General features: G+C 37.1%; 1 protein-coding gene across 1 annotated transcript in view; it reads right to left on the bottom strand.

Annotated features, from left to right (window-relative positions):
* Window positions 1–18,801, bottom strand: part of LOC120542738 (relaxin receptor 2-like) — a 94,617-nt gene that overhangs the window by 52,591 nt on the left and 23,225 nt on the right. Inside the window, exon 5 of the mRNA XM_039775377.1 lies at window positions 13,406–13,477. Coding sequence (XP_039631311.1) covers window positions 13,406–13,477 — 72 coding nt within the window. The remainder of the gene's footprint in view (window positions 1–13,405; window positions 13,478–18,801) is intronic.

Genomic DNA, 18,801 nt, shown 5'->3' on the forward strand with positions numbered 1-18,801 from the left:
TTTATGGACTAGTCTCAATCATTTGGTATGATCTGACACTCATTTGGAGGGGTTTGGGGTCATAAGATTTGATTCTGACATTTATTTTGAATTCTCTGTCTACTTCAAATTGTTTAGTCACCATTTTCTATTTCTGAAAAATTGTTCTCATTTTGGGTACCTGTCATCAGGGCAGCATGTTAGGGATGTATCCTCAGAGGTAGGTACCTGTGGTTAAATGTCGTAACAGGTTAAAAGGTCACCCAAATGATCACTTCCTTCTCCTAGTTTCAGATCCAAAACACTTTTGCTGAACGTTATTTTGCTGAATTTTGTATTCATAATCATCTTAGTGGTTCTGAACTTTTGCTCTAGTACTTTTGTCTCTCATTTCAGCTTTGCTAATTGTGCTTCTTGATGTTCAGGTCTCCTGGTTCTCCTCAAATCTTGTCGGTTCTCTGACAGAACACAAGTTTTATTTGAATTATCCATTCATCTGTCCATTATGTTCTTTAATTATTTTAATTAAAAGAAAACAACAATCCATGCACTCAAGTCCAACTTAACAAACCAAAATTCACCACCCACCCACATGTAAGAGAGGAGAGCCAACCAACAAAGCAAATCTTTAAAAGTAGCAAGGAAGAAAGAGTATTCTTTTCCCGATATAGAAGCTTATTCTAAAACATTACTAATTAGATCCTGCCATATTTTAAAAAGGTTTTGAACAGATCCTCTAAGTGAGAATTTGCTTTTTTCCAGTTTCAAGTATTACAGAACATCAGTTACTCAATTAAGTGGTGGGCGGATTCTTCCATCTGAGCAAGAGAAGTCTAAATGCTAGTATTAAAGTAAACGCAAGAACGATTTGTTTGTCCTTCTGCACTTTAAGCCCATCTGAGAGTCCACCAAACACAGCTGTTAACGGATTAGGAGGGACTGTGACACCAAGACTGTCTGACAGGCATTTAAAGATTTTTGTCGAAAATGATCTTAATTTAGTGCACACCACAAACATGTGGCCCAGTGAAGCTGGAGCTAGATTACACAGTTTGAATCTTGTCTTGGTAACATTCTGGATAATTTAAATGAGATAAATGCACTCAATAGAATATTTTAAGTTGGAGTGCTTTGTGCATATGGAGCTAGAGCATATTCTGTTCATGGCTGCATTCCAATCATTTTCTGAATTATTAAGTGAAAGATCCTGTCCCCATTGTAGTCTGGGATCTTTGAAATAAAGGAACTTTATAATCTTTTTAAAAATTGTCAAGATACTGCCTGAGTCTTCAAGACTGATTAATATTTCTTCTGGAATAGAAATTGGTGTAAAGTGAGGAAAATTGGGCAGGTTCCATTTAGCAAAGTTTCTAGTTTGAAAGTAGTGAACACATTGTGTTGATGAAAAGTTAAATTTGAAACTTAATTGTTCATAGGGTGCAAAGACATTATCTATGTACAAGTCTCTAAATGTTTTAATCCCAGGCATTTTCTAAAAATTAAATACTGTGTATGTTTGAGCGGTGGAAAAAATGTCTGTCATGTAGAGGTGCAACAGATAAGAGTTTCTCTGACTTAAAGTGCTTCATACATTGATTCCATATTCTGAGAGAATGAAGGGCAATTGGATTATTAGAGTATTGACTGTAATTTGTATTTACTGAAGCAAAGAACAGGGAATGTAATGAAGTACTGCAAGATTTTAATTTAAATGCAGACCAGGCTTGTGTATGTTCATCAATATGGGTCGAGGTCTAGGTTGTTATGGCCTGTATATCTGCCCATTAATAAAATTGAAAGGTAATGTCATGCCCCTTCTGCTTTAGTTCCTTACAGAGTCACCCTTTGGATGCATAGATGTTTCAATTTCCAAATAAATGAGGTTGTGATTGAATGTAATTTCTGATTAAGTGCAGAATGTAATAGTTTTGATGTCACTACACTGTATTGATTTTAAAATACTGCTTATAGTTTACAAAGCCTTAAATAATCTCACTCCATTCTATATGTCAGAATGCCTCTCACCTTACACTCCAAATCGTAACCTTAGATCTTCAAATGAGTGTCTGCTTATAATTCCAAGAACTAAACTTAAAAGAAGTGGTGAGGCGGCCTTCTGCTGTTATGCACCTAAAATCTGGAATAGCTAATCTATAGAAATTTGCCAGGCTGATACGGTGGAGCACTTCAAAACTGCTAAAACCCATTATTGTAACATGGCTTTCTCATAGCTTCATTTCAGTGTAACCCTGATATTCTATATATGCATTTAATGACCATTTTCATCATGGCTCCACAATCCATACTAACCCCTACTTTCTCTGCTGTTCTTTTCTGGTTTTCTGTGCTGGTGATATGTGCCACCACCACCTGATCAAAGCACCACTCAGTCCCCACATTGATGGATTGAAGGCCAGATGTCCACATGACCATCATCATCTAATTCTTACACACGAAGCCTGAAAACCATGATGACTGATTTAGATCATTTATGTTAGGTAGAATCCCCAGTGGGGGCTGGATAGTCTCATGGCCTCAGAACCCCTGCAGATTTTGTTTTTACTCCAGCCCCTGGAGTTTTTTTGTTTGTTTTTCTGTCCTCCTGGCTACCGGACCTTACTTTATTCTTTGTTACTTAGTATTGTCTAATCTTATTTTAATATTTTTCTTTTTTCTTTCTTCATCTTGTAAAGCACTTTGAGTTACATTACTTGTGTGAAAACATGCTAAATAAATAAATGTTGTTGTTGTTGTAATGTGGTGAATAGGTAGTCCCATTCAACCATATCAAATGCTTTTTTGTATCCAAAGATAGTAGGATCTCTAGGGTTAGATTTAATGGGTGAACATATTAAACAAATATTGAAGATTTGAAGGTAATTATCTGCCTTTAATAAATCCAGTTTGGTCTTGTGATATTACAGAAGGAGGCACTTTCTCAATCTGTCTAGCTAGAACGTTGGAGCGATCTTAACATCATTATTCAGGAGTGAGATTGGTCTGTATGATGCATATTGTAGTAAGTCCCTATTTCTCTTAGGAAAGACAGTAATTAATGCTTGGCAAAAGTTTGAGGAAAAATTTTGTTGTCTTTAGATTCTATAAACATTTCTAATAATAGTGGAGCTAACTTATTTGACTGCCATATACAACCTGTCTACAGACCCACTTTGTATTGAAAAACTCATCAGAAACTTGAAAAGACTTTGTTGGAGAGTTATCTTATCCAAAGATCTTGACTATACATTGTTCACCCATCCATCCATCCATCCATTATCCCACCCGCTGTTTCCTAACTACAGGGTCACGGGGTCAGCTGGAGCCAATCCCAGCCAATATAGGGCAAGGCAGGAAACAAACCGGCGGGCGCCAGTCCACTGCAGACATTGTTCACCTCTTGTTAAATGAATCTTAGTCTGGAGAGGTTGTATTCTTTTTACAATTAAGATGTTTCACTTAAAGTTTTTCCAATGTTGTTATTTGTCCTGGTGTCTATATAAACACAGAGAACTCCAGTTTCTGTGTTACATCTTGCCTGAAGAAGGGGCCTAGGTTGCCTCAAAGCTTGCATATTGTAATCTTTTAGTTAGCCAATAAAATATGCCATTTTGCTTAACTTCTCACAATATTTTTTACAAAATGCCACTGGGTAGCCATCAGGGCCAGCTGATTTCCCACACTAATGTGAGTTTATAGGTTCTACTAATTCTGAAAGTGTCAGAGATTGATCCAATTCCACAGCCCTAAGAGTATCTAGCTATGGTATCTGTAATAAGTCAAAAAATCTCATTAGTGTTTTGTCTTCTTTAGAATGAGTATATAGACTGAGAATATAAGGACTTATAGTACTTTCTAAATGTATGGGTTATATTTTTATGGTCAAAAATTTTATCTCTATCTGCATTGGTGTTAATTGCTGTTATTGCATTCATGGACTTTCTGCTTGTGTATTTGTTGGGCTAAAATCTTATTGGCATTCTCTCTTTGCTCATAATAATGATGTCACAATTTGAAGATGAGGTAATCTGTTTCTTTAGTAGTCAAGAGGTTAAATTTAGATAGCAGAGCCTGTCTTTAACTATAAAATGCCTCATTTGGAAACCTGGGGCCTCATGTATAAACGGTGCTTACGCCCGTTTCCACGCTCACATCGTGATGTATAAAAACAAAACTTGGCATAAAACCGTACACATTTTCACGTAAGCTCAATCCCTTGCATACGCTTGATTTTGCAAACTGGTGGCAGCCAGCATCAAAGCAGTGTTACTGTTCCCATGTGGTTTCCCTTTATTTTTTAGATTCACATCCCTGACGCGGCTTTATCAAATGCACTGAAATTAACCACATATCGTTTATTAGTTTAGGGTATCTGATTGTAATAAATCCATAACCATACAATGGTACACAGAATGGCCAAACTATTCCAAATACTATAGCTGCTTTAGCATTGTTACTCTCAGTGCACCACTGAGTATTTAACCCACTGTATCTGAGTGTGGAATCGCAGCTCTACAGCAGCTGATCGGAAAGAGGATTATCGGGATGCAGCATTTAGCACATGCAGCTTCAGCCATGTGTGCAGTCTATTTGAATTGTTCCCATACAGTATGGCAAATGCTTCAGAGCCTTTCCTGTAGGGATCTCGCTCTTCAGTAACAGTTTCAACCCAAGAGCTCTAAACGCACTGAATCAGTCCATCAAGTATTCCTGGTAGAACTGTTTGTACTTATAAGTACAATCACCTCACTGTAAACTTGCACTACAGTTATAATATTGCAGAACCTGAGCCACTTTATAAATCAGTATTTACAGATGATGACGACTGGCTTCTAAGTCAATTTAGATTTCCAACCATTATCTTCTTGGAACTCTTGATATTATTTTTAAGATGAAATGCAGTAAAGCGCGTTTATTACATTGTACAGATAAATTTTAAGCTTAAATAATGTATACTGTTAATATTTAAACATGTGAGGACACGGCGGAGAGCGGTAGCAATGAGCTGGCGCCCTGTTCAGGGATTGTTCCTGCCTTGCGCTGTATGCTTTCTGGGACTGGTGCTACCCTGGACGAATAGATGGATGGAATAATTAAACATGTACTATGAAGATAGTTCAATGTTCCATTAGAGTTTTGAATAATTTGCATTCTAAGCTTACAGATGGCTTGGCATCTATTACAGAGCTGATCATGTGGTGATTGGTTACTTGGAGAAAGAAAAGGAAGGACAGGAATTGGAGGTTAGTATGTTTGAGAGAGACAGTACTGCTGCAATAAATTATTTAATTGAAGGTTGCACACAGCACAGAAAGCATCTTGTGGGAGACAGGTACAATCTCTGGACAGGGCGCCAGCTCATTGCTAATACTGCGCAACCATGTCCCCATGTTTAATACATGCTTTAATTCATTTCATCATGAAAATGATATCAAGCATAAATCTTAGTATTAAAATTGTTCAGAGAGCTGTAATATCATGACTGTAATGTATTCTGTGTCCTGTCAGCAGAAAAGAAAGTCCGTTTAAGAAGCACGTAGTGATTCACACACATAGAGTACATGGAAGAACACAAAGAATACGAAGCATTTAATGTGCTACTTTAGTTACGATGAGATCTGAGAAATTAGTAAATTAAACAGTTTTAAGATGAAGTGTATGACGTTCTACTTTAATGACAACATAAACTACGTGATTAAAGTGGAAATTTCGAGATTACAGTTAACATTTGGACATTTTTTTCAACTGTCCCTATTTTGTTTTTCTTTTCTCTTTACCCTAATACGCTTCCATATGACACTCAGACGATGGGCTATGACTCAGCTTTTTACAACGATTTTGATATATGACCACTTTTTATTTATTTTGGACACTTTGAACTTTCTGAACTTGAACTTTTGAGTTTCTCCGCCACTCTGTTACTTAAAACTTCCTTTTGTTGTTTATATCACTGCTAAAACCAACAAATAGTATGTTTTTCCTTGCCTCTACTTGGTATTCGTTGAAATTCTTTTGCCATTGTCTTTTTACAGAACGCAAAAAATAAGGGGCTATTTATATTGATTTGCATATTCAAAGAGTCAGAATTCTGTGAGGAGTTTAGGAGGGGTGACAGGCGCGTGCACGAGCATTACATTTCACGCAGACAGATTTATGTAGTGGCAGAACGTGGAATTTGCGTACGCACAAATTTATGGAGCTGGATTTTTTTGTACATACGCATATTTCTACTTTTGTTCATACACCATGTCTTAGTGTGAATTCTACGCACGGCATTAGGCATGAGGCCCCTGGTGTATTTTAGATCTATTCTGGTAATTTTGCTGATTGACTCAGACGCCTTTTTGTAGCCATTGCTTTTTCGGCAGTGGCAGATGTAGATTGTTCAACTATTTCAATATGAGCCGCAAATGTTTGATTAAAAGCTGAGCAGCAAGTATTCTACTTTTACTCTGTAACTTATTCATATTTCCCCCTATTTTTTCATCAATTTTTTCTAGAATTTCTGTAAAGGCTGCAGTAAACTTAAACATTTCTCCAGGTCTTTTATATCCTGATGCTGTTTCTCATTTTTCTTGTTTATGTCCTTTATTTATTTCTTTAAATCCCTTATATCTTTCTTTATATCACTCTTTATATTATTTATGTCCCAACCCCCACACCACTACCACACTCCTGAGTGCAGCCATCATTACCTTCTTCTTGGACAGAGCATTTCAATCTTATCCGTGCTCCACAGATGGAGTTATGAGTCCGGTTGGGGTTGAGACGGCTGACTCACAGGGGATATTAGTCACAGTTGACAGCTGGGATAAAAGGGCCATGTTCAGTTCCAATAATCCTACTGGAATCAACGAATCCTCCTTGCCCACCTCATTTACTGTTGCGCTCCCACTTTCGCTTTTGCCTGGAGCCTATGTCTTATATCTCATTTAAACAGTAAAATCAAAACAATTTGCTAGGAGAGCTGCCCTTCCTTCTAGAAAAATAATACCGAGGGAGATTGTGAACATCAGATCCAACATATTCTTCATTCAGTGTGATGTTGTTCATAGTTCTGTTATTTAGTACAGAGATGTGTCTATAGAGCTGAAAATTATTCTTGGGGGCCGGTGTCTGATTTCCATGCATTATCACTTTTGAAGCAATTTCATAACGATTTTTTTTAAGAAGCCCAATGAATGTGTTAGGAGACTTCACTTTTGGGGGGCTCTGTCATTATTATAATTTTTAGGCTTATAATTTGAGATCTAAATCATTCTGGTATATGCTTATAAAGTATTCTGAATGGTTATTACATTTTATTTTGGGCATAATTGCAATATGATTTTGTTCAATTGCTTGCCTGCAAAATTAGCTTGTCAAAATGGATCAGTGGACAAATACATGAGCAGTATACAGGAATTATGAAAGTCATTACATGGAGAACAATTTAATGGTGAAGTCTAATTACATCAATAAAAAGATGAGCTTAAAATGAGAAGCCCAAATCAATAATAGATCAATACATTTGTTTCTTGTTTTTTATATGCAATGAAAAGTTTCAAACACACATATGAGAGGTCTGGTTCTAAAAACATTGTTTCCTTAATCCTCCTGTACTCTTTATTTTTTTTTCAAATAAGTTCATTCAATCTAATTACTTGTATTTTTTTAGTCAATGATGAAAATTGTAGCTAATGTTTTGTTATAAAGGATTGAAATACTTGATGTACTGTATAGTGGTTAAGATAAATCAATATACACATCAGTAGGATATATTTCAAAACCATTAGTAAATTTAAACATTATTTATTTATACTATATGGAAAAAATAGTGCTATTGATTTTTCCCTTCTGAATGGAGGGGACCTGTGCGGCTTTAATAAGAGCTTACTGTATCCTTCAAATGGCACAGGAAAATGAATTTAATTTCCCTATCTCTTAAGTGGCCGAGTGATATAGTGAATACAACTGTGGTTTCAGCTTCAGGTTCAATTACCAACCCCATTAACATCAATGTGACATTTATGTGTTTATTTGTGTTAGAGATCTTTTTCTCCAAATATGTATGCTTTCTCTAGCATCCTGAAGACAGGCAGTATAGGCTGATCTGTGACTTTCAATTGGTCCAATATGTGTGAGGGAGTGAGCTTGTGTGTGAGCACGCCCTTTGAGGGACTCCACTTAATCTGGGATTAGCTACTGCTTTTCATCCAAGACAGGCTCCACGTTCCTTCAATCCTATAATGGAAGTGTCTCTAAAAATGGAGGGATGTTTGTATACAAGGAATTAAGATGTAAGACTGAAACACCAGGGGCCTCATGCATAATGCCGTGCATAGAATTCGCACTAAAACATGGCGTATGGACAAAAGCGGAAATGTGCGTACACACAAAAAATTCCAGCTGCATAAATCTGTGCGTAAGCCAATTTCCACGTCCTTCCGCTACATAAATCCTGGTCAGTGTGAAAGTAACGCACATGCACGCACCTGCCACCACTCCCCAACTCCTCCCAGAATTACACCTCTTTGAATATGCAAATCAATATAAACAGCCCCTTAAGCTCAGCGGTCTGTGAAAAGATAATGGGAAAAGCACGGGGGAAATAGAAGAATTTCAGCAAAGTGGAGGCAAGGAAAAATGTACTATTTGTTGGTTTAAGTAGTGATCTAAACAACAAAAGGAATTTAATCAAGTAACAGAGTGGCGGAGAAACTCGAAAGTTCAAGTTCAGAAGGTCGCAAAGTGTCTGAAATAAATAAGAAGTGGTCAGATATCAAAGTCGCTGTGAAAAGGCGAGTTGTAGCCCACTGTCTGAGAGTCATATGGAGGCGTATTAGGGTACAGAGAAGAGAAAAAAAAAAATAGGGACACAGTTGAAAAAAATGTCCAAATGTCAACTTTAATCTCAAAGTTTCCACTTTAATCATGTACTTTATTTTGTCATCAAAATAGAACGTCATAAACTTCATCTTAAAATCGTTTAATTTACTAGTTTCTCAGAGCCAATCGTAACTAAAGTAGCACGTTAAATGCTTCTTTCTATGTGTTCTTTTATGTGCTCATTGTGTGTGAATAACTACTTGCTTCTTAAACCGGCTCTCTTCCTCCGACAGGACACAGAATCCATTACATTCATGATATTACAGCTCTCTGAACAATTTAAATATTAAAATGTATACTTGATATCATTTTCATGATGACAGGAATTAAAGCATGTACTGAACATAGGGACAAGGTGGCGCCCTGTCCAGAGATTGTTCCTGCCTCCCGCAAGATGCTTGCTGTGCCATGAGTGACCTTTGATGAAATAATTTATTGCAGCAGTACTGTTTCTCTCAAACGTACTTACCTCTATTCCTGTCTTTCTTTTTCTTTCTCCAATTACCCAATTGCCACACGATCAGCTCTGTAATAGATGCCAAGCCATCTGTAAGCTTAGAACGCAGATTCTTCAAAACTTTTATGGAACATTGAAATATCTTCATAGTGCATGTTTAATTATTCCATCCATCTATCCATCCAGGTCGCGCCAATCTCAGAAAGCATACAGCAAGAGGCAGGAACAATCCCTGAACAGGGTGCCAGCTCATCGCTAGCGCTGTGCCACCATGTCCTCACATGTTTAATTATTAACAATATACATTATTTTAATGAAGTTTAAAATGTATCTGTATAAAGTAATAAACATGCTTTACTGCATTACATCTTAAAAATGATGTCAAGAGCTCCAAGAAGATAGCGCTTGGAAATCTAAATTGACTTAGAAGCCAGTTGTCATCATATGTAAATACGCGCTTTATAAAGTGGCTCAGGTTGTGCAATATTATAACTGCACTGCAAATTTACAGTGAGGTAATTGTACTTATAGGTAGAAACAGTTCTACCAGGCGCAATTGATGGACTGATTGAGTGTGTTTAGAGCACTTGGGATGAAACTGTTTCTGAACTGCAAGGTCCCTACAGGAAAGGCTCTGAAGCATTTGCCGTATGGGAACAGTTCAAATAGATTGCGCACATGGCTGTGACAGCATGTATACCAATAATCTGATCAGCTGTTGTTCAGCTGTGATTCCACACTCAGTTACAGAGGGTTAAATACTCAATGGTGCACTAGGTATAACAACACTAAAGCAGTTATGGTATTTGGAATAGTTTGGCCATTCAGTGCACCATTATACGGTTACAGGTTGATTACAATGAGATGCCTTATACTAATAAACGATATGTGGTTAATTTCAGTGCATTTGATAAAGCCGTGTCAGGGATGTGGATCGAAAAAAGAAAAGGAAACCACACTGGAACAAAAGCACTGCTTTGACGCTGTGCTGCCAGTATGCAAAACCGAGCAGAGAACTTGTGTACGCAATGGATTGAGCTAGCATGAAAATATGCGTGGCTTTACGCCAAGTTTAGTTTTTATACATCGTGATGTGAGGGTGATAACGGGAGTACGCAACATTTTTGTGTGTACGCACCGTTTATACATGAGGCCCCAGGACCCCAGCTCTAACCCATCAGCAACTTACCATGTAACAGTTAACAAGTCAATATGCCTGCCCCCCAAACAGCATAGATACAAGGTGTTTCAGAACTGGGACTTTGTGTGGTAATGTAAGCCAGCCAAAAATATCACTAAGGCAAATGAATGAAGTGTAAACATCAGGATACTGTACAGTGAATAAATAAAGCCCCATCCTGTGACAGGGAAAAAAGTCTTTCTCATCAGACCTTGGATTCAAGTATATATTCTGTGTTTTGAAGTGGACACAAACATCATAAGGAAAAAAACACATCCACCTTATGAGGTGACTAAGGAATGAGGGGTTAAGAAGAACATAACTGTTGGAATGGTATTGATATACATGGGTGCCAACTTGTCATAACCTTGTGGGGTGGGGCAAAAAGTATGGGGTACAACATATACGGTATAACAATAAACAAAACTAATTCAGTTTGGCCTACTACTTACAACATTTACTGTTGATTTTACAGATTCATTATTGGGACTGAAGTATTCAACAGCAAAACAGCACAGTAAAGTTTTTAGATAGATAGATAGATAGATAGATAGATAGATATTTATTAATCCCAAGGGGAAATTCACATAATCCAGCAGCAGTATACTGATACAAGAAACAATATTAAATTAAATAGTAATAAAAATGAAAAAAAATAAAAACAAAAAAATGCAGTTTTTATGCAAAGTTTTAAAAATGAATGTTTGATGAGCATGGTCTTCAATAAGCAAGACGTAGTTTTGAATAGTGTCATAAAGTTCTGTAATTACTTATCCATCCATCCATCCATCCATCCATCCATTTTCCAACCCGTTGAATCCGAACACAGGGTCACGGGGGTCTGCTGGAGCCAATCCCAGCCAACACAGGATGCCAGGCAGGAACCAATCCCGGGCAGGGTGCCAACCCACTGCAGATAATTACTTATTAAAGTATTATTTGCCATGATGCTGTTTTGAACTTTCATCGTTTAAATGAAATCATGGGCTAATCATTTACCAGAAGTAATGTCACTCTCGTTTCTAACCATGATGGCATTTAAACCCCGTTGTATACCTGGAAGGTACCAGAATTTCTAAAAATAAAACATTTTCTGTATTTAGCTATGCTCTTGAATTTCTTGGTTTATAACCTTCTGCTTCTTTGACTTAGAATCCTTGGCTCTTGTTTTGACTTTGGCGTTTCTCTTGGATCTGTCTTTATGGTTTTTAAATAGTGCCTGTTTTTCTCAGTACACACTTTCTTTGTCTGTTTCCCGGTTCTTTCCCTTTCTGACAATGACTGCCTTGCTGTCATTACAAATAGTTGCTGAAAAGTTTCATAGGTCACAGTTTAATACCTAAATGAAATTTATATTTTTATGCCAGTTAAGCTGACAGGCTCTTATAGCAATGTAGACTGGAACACACCTGACCTAGACCTAACAGCTCCGTATTTACCCCAAACTTTAGGATTAGGGGCAATTGGTGATCTATCATGATACATCAAAGAATGTCTCCAGACTGCTAGTGACATCACCACATGGCATGATACCTCAGCCAGCTAAGGAAAAAAAATGATTTTAGAGATCTGCACAAAATAAACATAGCAGGTGACCTGCAAAAAGGTGGAGAAGAGATCAGTCTCAAACACCACAGAAATAATGCCTGTAATGTTGTAAAGGACTCCAACCACATGAGGCACAAACTGAACTTGTCAAATTGAATGGACATGGCATCACGGCTCAGGGAGGGGGTCCAGGAACAGCATGTATCCTCAGGATTTAGCACCATTAATAAAGGCCATGTCACATTATGTGACTTTTAAAGCAATCTTTAGTTGTAATAAATCTCGAATAAGAAGAGTAGGTGTTTTGGACCTCTTAAACAGAAGAGCAGTTTGTCTGTCTGATGTCTTATGTTTTATGTACCTCAACTTGCTGAGCTGCTGACCCCTTACACAGCACCGGCTCTGTCAACCAGCACGCTATTGTCTGTCACAAAAAGGAGCAAGAATGACTGTGCTGGAAGGTCTGCAAGTGGCTGGTAATCTTGACAGGGCTAGCGATTACCAGTCATTTAAACTGACATGGTCCGGTGATGAGATCAGCAACTGCAGTCAGGAAATTGGACAAGCAAAGTGACATTGACTTGATCCCACAGTTGATATTGTAACTTTGAGCTCTAATCTTGTTTAGTTTATAAAGGGGTTTAAGACAGGGTGCTCACTCAAGGACACTGCCTATAGTAAAAACTGATCAACAAAATGAACTGCACAATAAAAAGCAAATTGAAGCAAAACAATGGCACTGATTACATAAATAGATAGATAGATAGATAGATAGATAGATAGATAGGACAGAAGAACATTGTGTATTTTACAGTCTAAAGGCAGCTTATAAACTGATTACTTGCTATATGCTAAACTGGTATCACTATACTATGTTCTTTATTGGCCATTTTTACACATTTTTTTTTTAACTTTGCCTGTTATCCCACAGCTCCAGATCTTTTTGTCCAAATGTAAGCCCATGCACTCTTACTATGTCTGTGTGGGTTTGTAAGCTTAAATGACAACTCTATGCTGGCCAACCTTGAATGACTATGACATGCCCTGAAGTGCCCTAATGTACCACCACAGATAGTTCCTGCCTTGCACCTTGTCTGGCAGCTATTATCTCCAGCTGCTGCGACCCTACACTGGACTGAACTGGTTTGGCAATGAACAGATGTTGGGATGGTCACATATGGTAACAGCAATTGAGTTCTATATTTGCTAAATCCTCAAAACAATGTGGTGGGATTTGAACAATATACCTCTGAATGTTTGAGGCCGCTGAGCTAGGCATATGTCCATTATAGAAACCATAAATGAAACTGGCCACAAATTTCAACATGAGCTATGATACAGTAAATAATTCTGTAACTGGCTTTTTAGATACTCACAGATTTTTCAGTTCTGCATATTGGACGAAGGCATAAGCAGGTAAATGTCTGATGAAGTTCTGCTTCAGTGAGCTGTGGAATTAAACAAATATAAAATTGTACAAAATTATTTGTAATTTTCAAAGCACTGTAAGCCCATTACTGTATATGTACACTCCATTTTTTGGTACACTGTATTATGCTGAGCAAACACAAAATCCATTTTCATGCATAAGGCACACAGACCTAACCAACATTTATTTAGGAAAAATAGAAATTCTGAAAATATCTTGCACACTGTCAAAGGGGGAAGAAACCCAAGGTATAGTTTTTTACACAGATATTATTACTTTAAAAGCAAATAATGTTTGCTTACTATGTTTACTTGAATAATGTTAGGCCCTGGGAACTAAAGATATTGCTTGAATTATTTTTAATTAACTTGTTACTTCATGAACCAGATCAAATAAATTCATCATCAATTTAACTTGCACTAAGGCCTAAATCCAGCTATAAATGGAGGCCTCTACATGCATCCTCTCTTGTCATTACGGTGCTGCTGGAATGACAACATAGCACATATACCTCCTCACTTGGCTGTATCTGTTAGATGGCGTCTGATTCTTGTTTAATTTTTAGTTACCTTTAACATCTCTCTAATGTGCCCATTTGTTTGAATTAACCCAAACATATAAGCAATCTTCACTCAAACACCAGGTGATATTCATTCAGCAGTTGCCTATGCCATATTGTGACTTGATATGGGTAGATGTTGAAATATTAGAAAAACTGAGTGGCAAACATTTATGCAATAAAATAACTAAGAAGGTCATGGGGAACATGCCCCCATGTTGTTCTTGACATGTGTTTGACACTTATTTTGAGAGGATTAGTGATGAGCAAACCCTGCTGAATTTGCTTTGCCTTAAGTTCAGTAAAATTTAAGAAAATCTTCAAGAACTTCGTCAAAAATAGCAAAGTATTGATGTCACTGAGAAAGAGGAGCTGAACTAGTTTTGAGAGAAATAAAATGGTGCAATGGTCTTTTAAGTGTCTAATAGGGCTAGAGAAACATCTGATAACTATGCTGGATCAATTATGCTATACTGCTGTTCCTTCCTGAGATAAAATTAATAGAATTACGTCTCCGAACAGTACAATTTCTTTCAGACAGCCCCCACAGATGCCACCTCAATAGAACTGAAAAGTTCAGTTTGTTTTATTTTTCCATGATGCTTCCTTTCACTCATTAAAAACACTAAAAGAAGTGGATTCTTCACTCCTGGCAGTCTGCATCAACTGTAGAGCACTCTGGGTAATACTTATAAAGGTGTAGGTTCACGTATTACACACCGGTCACATACATGTCTTTTTAAAAAGACATTACCTTTAAAACATGAAAACACTAAACACATTTCCAGTTTTCTTCTGCGTGCTTAAATGTATTCACAAGTTTTCCACTAATGTGTAGCCCACTACTCTAATCAGTGTTATATACTTGGGGGCTGCTAAAGCTCTGTGATTATGAACTGGTCTCACAAAGCATCATGGGGCACTGGGAAAAAATGCTTATCTAAGCTGTCTGCACGACAAATTTCTAGAAAAACATTTAATGAACAGGGTCACTGGCAAACATAAGCATATTCACTACAAAAAACACTTTGGCAAATTTCGACATTCAACAATAGAGAGGATAAAAACAAATTGCCCCGGAACCAAAACAACATAAGTTGTCTGTCATTGTAAAATATGTTACCAGGTTAATAACTGAGGTCGGAACGGTCAGCCTTGTTCAAGCCAAAAGAAAGCTCACAAATAACAGCTATTTACGACAGAGTTGTGCAGAAAGATATTGCTGAATGTATAAGATGTTGGATTTTGAGGAGTTACACTTGGATTCCGAACCTGACAGTTAACAACAGGAAGGTAAGGTGGCATAAAAAACACCTGGCACAATTGATTTGTTTTGGTTTGACAAATCTCAGTTTCTACAGTGACATACAAATGGTAAGGTTAGAATATGGTATAACAACCTGAAAAAAAGAACTTATTTTGTGCCAATGATACAGACTGGTGGTGGTAGTATAGTAGTGTGAGCAATGTTTTATGGGTATAAATTAAGTTTCTTAAAACCGAATTTGTGCCATTTGATTGCAAAACATACTTAAACAATGTTGTTGACCATGAACTATCCTTAATGGCCACAGTCTGCCCTTTTTCAGACAGAGGCTTCCAGCAGGATAATGCATCAAGTCACAAACCACACATCATTTTAATGACCATAACAGTGACTGTTTGGATGCACCTTTTGGATGACGATAAAGTCAGATACTTGGAGCATTCATTTGTAGCCAAAATATCTGCTACTGTTTAATGAAGCTATTCAGTCAATCAACATTCTTATGGACTGATGTCCAACAATTTTTTGAATCCATGCTTACAAGAATTCAGGCTATTCTGGAGGCCAAGAGTGACCTATTAAGTGCTATAAAGGTATAATAAACTGGTCAATCAATTCATTTAATATTAATAAATACTTTTGAGACTTGTTATAAAAATAATTATGGAATATCTCTTCAGCCTCTTAAGTCTCTTTAGTTACTGCACAATCCTCTAAACACATGAAGGTAAAGTAATTTCACTGCATTCATGGAATTATTGTGTTGTGCTTGAAAGTGATATTGTATTATGGTTTAGCCAGGGTTTATTCCCTGGCCCATGTATTTTCTGTTTTATTGTTGTTTTTAGTTATTATTATTCAGGTTTTATTTAACTTCTATAATGTTTATTTATTATGTATTATTTACATACTGTGTCATTATGTTTTTATATGTTCTTTATGAACTGTAGGTGGCGGGGCTGCCATGGCATCACACCTGAGGGACCACTCTCCACTTTCATTTTCTGGTGGATGTGGCAGCTTCCCTCAGGTAGTCGTCTGAGTTCAGAGTTCACAATTGTCTGCTTTTGTTTCTGTTTTTTGTGGATTTGGGATTGTGTTTTGGGACTTTTTAATTCTGGATTACCTTTTAGGCAAATAGTTTTCATTTCATGCTGTTGGCTTCTGGTTGTTTTTTGCCAAAATATTCTTTGCTTGTAATGATTCTTTTGTTTGGGTTGCCTCAACAAGCCAGGGGTTTACAGTTACCCTCTCCTTTGTAAGGTATTTTTGGTATATTTTGGGATTTTCATTACATTTTCAAATTTCACAGCTAGCTTCTCAGTTTAGAATCTGCTCAGGCTGAAGTCTGCAGGTAGTACTTGGGGGCTGGCTGCCTGGGTTGTGGCCTTTTCTAGGCTGCCAGGTGAAGGTCCTGTTTTTGGAACATTGAGTAGGCCTAAAACCTTTTCTCCTTATCAGTTTCTCCAGTATACAACAGTGGTTGTGAACGTTTTTTTTTTTGTACTAGAAATGTTACTTTCAGTACAGTGATAAAAGACACTATGCTACACAAAGTCTTTCAGAAAGGCTGTAAAATTTAGGCACTACTTGATCTCAAGATAATGGTTGATACATACAGTAGAGAATCATCACTGATGATCTCTCACAGTTTAACACTATGTATCTTGTTAAGAACATTCAGTAGCAACTTTCTAAAAAAATCCTGAGAAGGGTGAAGTAAATCAATCTCTCTTCCCAGATCTTTGCCAGTCTTTACAGATAGTTGTATCACAATCTGGTATGGCAACTGTATGCTGGCAAACTTTAAGGCCTTTCAGTGGGTGAATAAAATGACCTGACCTGCAGACAGGAGGCATAGCATTAAGTGATGTAGCACTAGATACTGAATATTATTTACTAGACTGAAAAACAATTTCTGCCTCAGAAAACATTGACCTCCATACAATTATCTACTGTATTTGACCTGCACATATGCATCTGTTCTACTAATCAGTTTGCCCTAGCCATTAAGTTTGACTGTTGCGTTATGACATATTCTATCAGTAACATATTAATTGTTGTGATATAATGGGACTGTCTCACACACCCCAATGCCAGAACACAACTGCGTGAGACCAGAACAGTTAATAATACTGTCTTGATTTTGCAATACTTAACATAAAAAGACCTCCTTTAACAAAGCACCTTAGTTTTTCTCTTCATAACCACTCCAAACGTCTCTAGCTGAGTTACAAAGAGGTCTTTCACAGTAACCTGGAAGCACTACTGGGACAGCTAGAGCAGTAAAGTTCTATCCCCAGAACTCCCCAAACCAGCAGTCCTGGAGGACCCCCGCAGGATCGCCCGTCCAAACTACAATTTATAGGCAGTCCCACAGAAACCTAAATGGGAGCAGCCACAGAAAGTCAGGAAAACACAAGATGTGTGCCACTAACCAATCTGGACCGGATGCTGTACTTGGAATATGCAGTATTGCACTCTTTACATCTGATGTTTATTTATTTGTAATTTGAGCTGGTTGTTTGATTATTCACTTTTATTACCATTTATTTGTCTAATAATTTGTTTCTGTTATATCATTACATCACATACTCTTTTGTTCCTTCATGTTTCTGCACCAGTGGGTGAGCAACAAACACCTTCATTGTACTTTAACATATAATGACAACAAATTGTATTGAATTGATTTTTTCCATTTTTTCCCTCAATTCTTGGACTGTCTCCCCAAAACAACAACTCTAAACCATTCCTGTCTAGTTTCATTGACTCAGTAATTCTTCATTCCATCTTCTTTACATTGTAGCCTGACTGCTGCATTCATCTACAGCCTGATGGGTGAATGGCTAAGCGTCCTGTGAATCTTAGTATAAGGACAGGAAGAAAGCTCAGGCGCAGAACTCTTATAAAAAGAGCCACAACATTTTATCTGCATGGAAAAACCTCAGATTATCCATAAAACGTTCAGTTGTGACTCTCTATGGATGGACTGGAAAGCACTGAAGGATGTTTGGTTTGTTTCCCCAGAAATGTATTAAGAGCAGCACTTGATTCCGTGATAAGATACCACTGTTCAAGCTTGTTCTACTAAAATATGCTACAAATTCAGTGCATTTGTTGTATTTTATCTTTTGTTTCATGTTTCGCATTATTAAGGGAGAATTTAATAAAACGTAAGGATTTGGACTCTAAACCACACAGCTGATAGTTTAATTTCCACACAAACTCAATTTAGGTCCTGAGTTACAGTCATGTGAAAAAGTAAGTTGACTTTAACATACCAGAGCAAGCAAACATTAGATCTTCATGCAAACAGTACCTACAGATAAAGGTAATATATGTTTGAGAAAATGATACATAAAGTTGACATAGTATATTCATTCTTATTATCTAAATTAACAAAAGTGCTGATTTGTTATGTGGAAAAAGTAAGCCCACCCCTATATTTATCACCAATTGAAATCCTTAAAATTAGAATGTGGTGTTCCAAATTAGGCGTCAATGATTAGAATCTTCA

Source organism: Polypterus senegalus, chromosome 13 (genome assembly GCF_016835505.1).
Source record: "Polypterus senegalus isolate Bchr_013 chromosome 13, ASM1683550v1, whole genome shotgun sequence".
Classification (NCBI taxonomy): Eukaryota; Metazoa; Chordata; class Cladistia; order Polypteriformes; family Polypteridae; genus Polypterus; species Polypterus senegalus.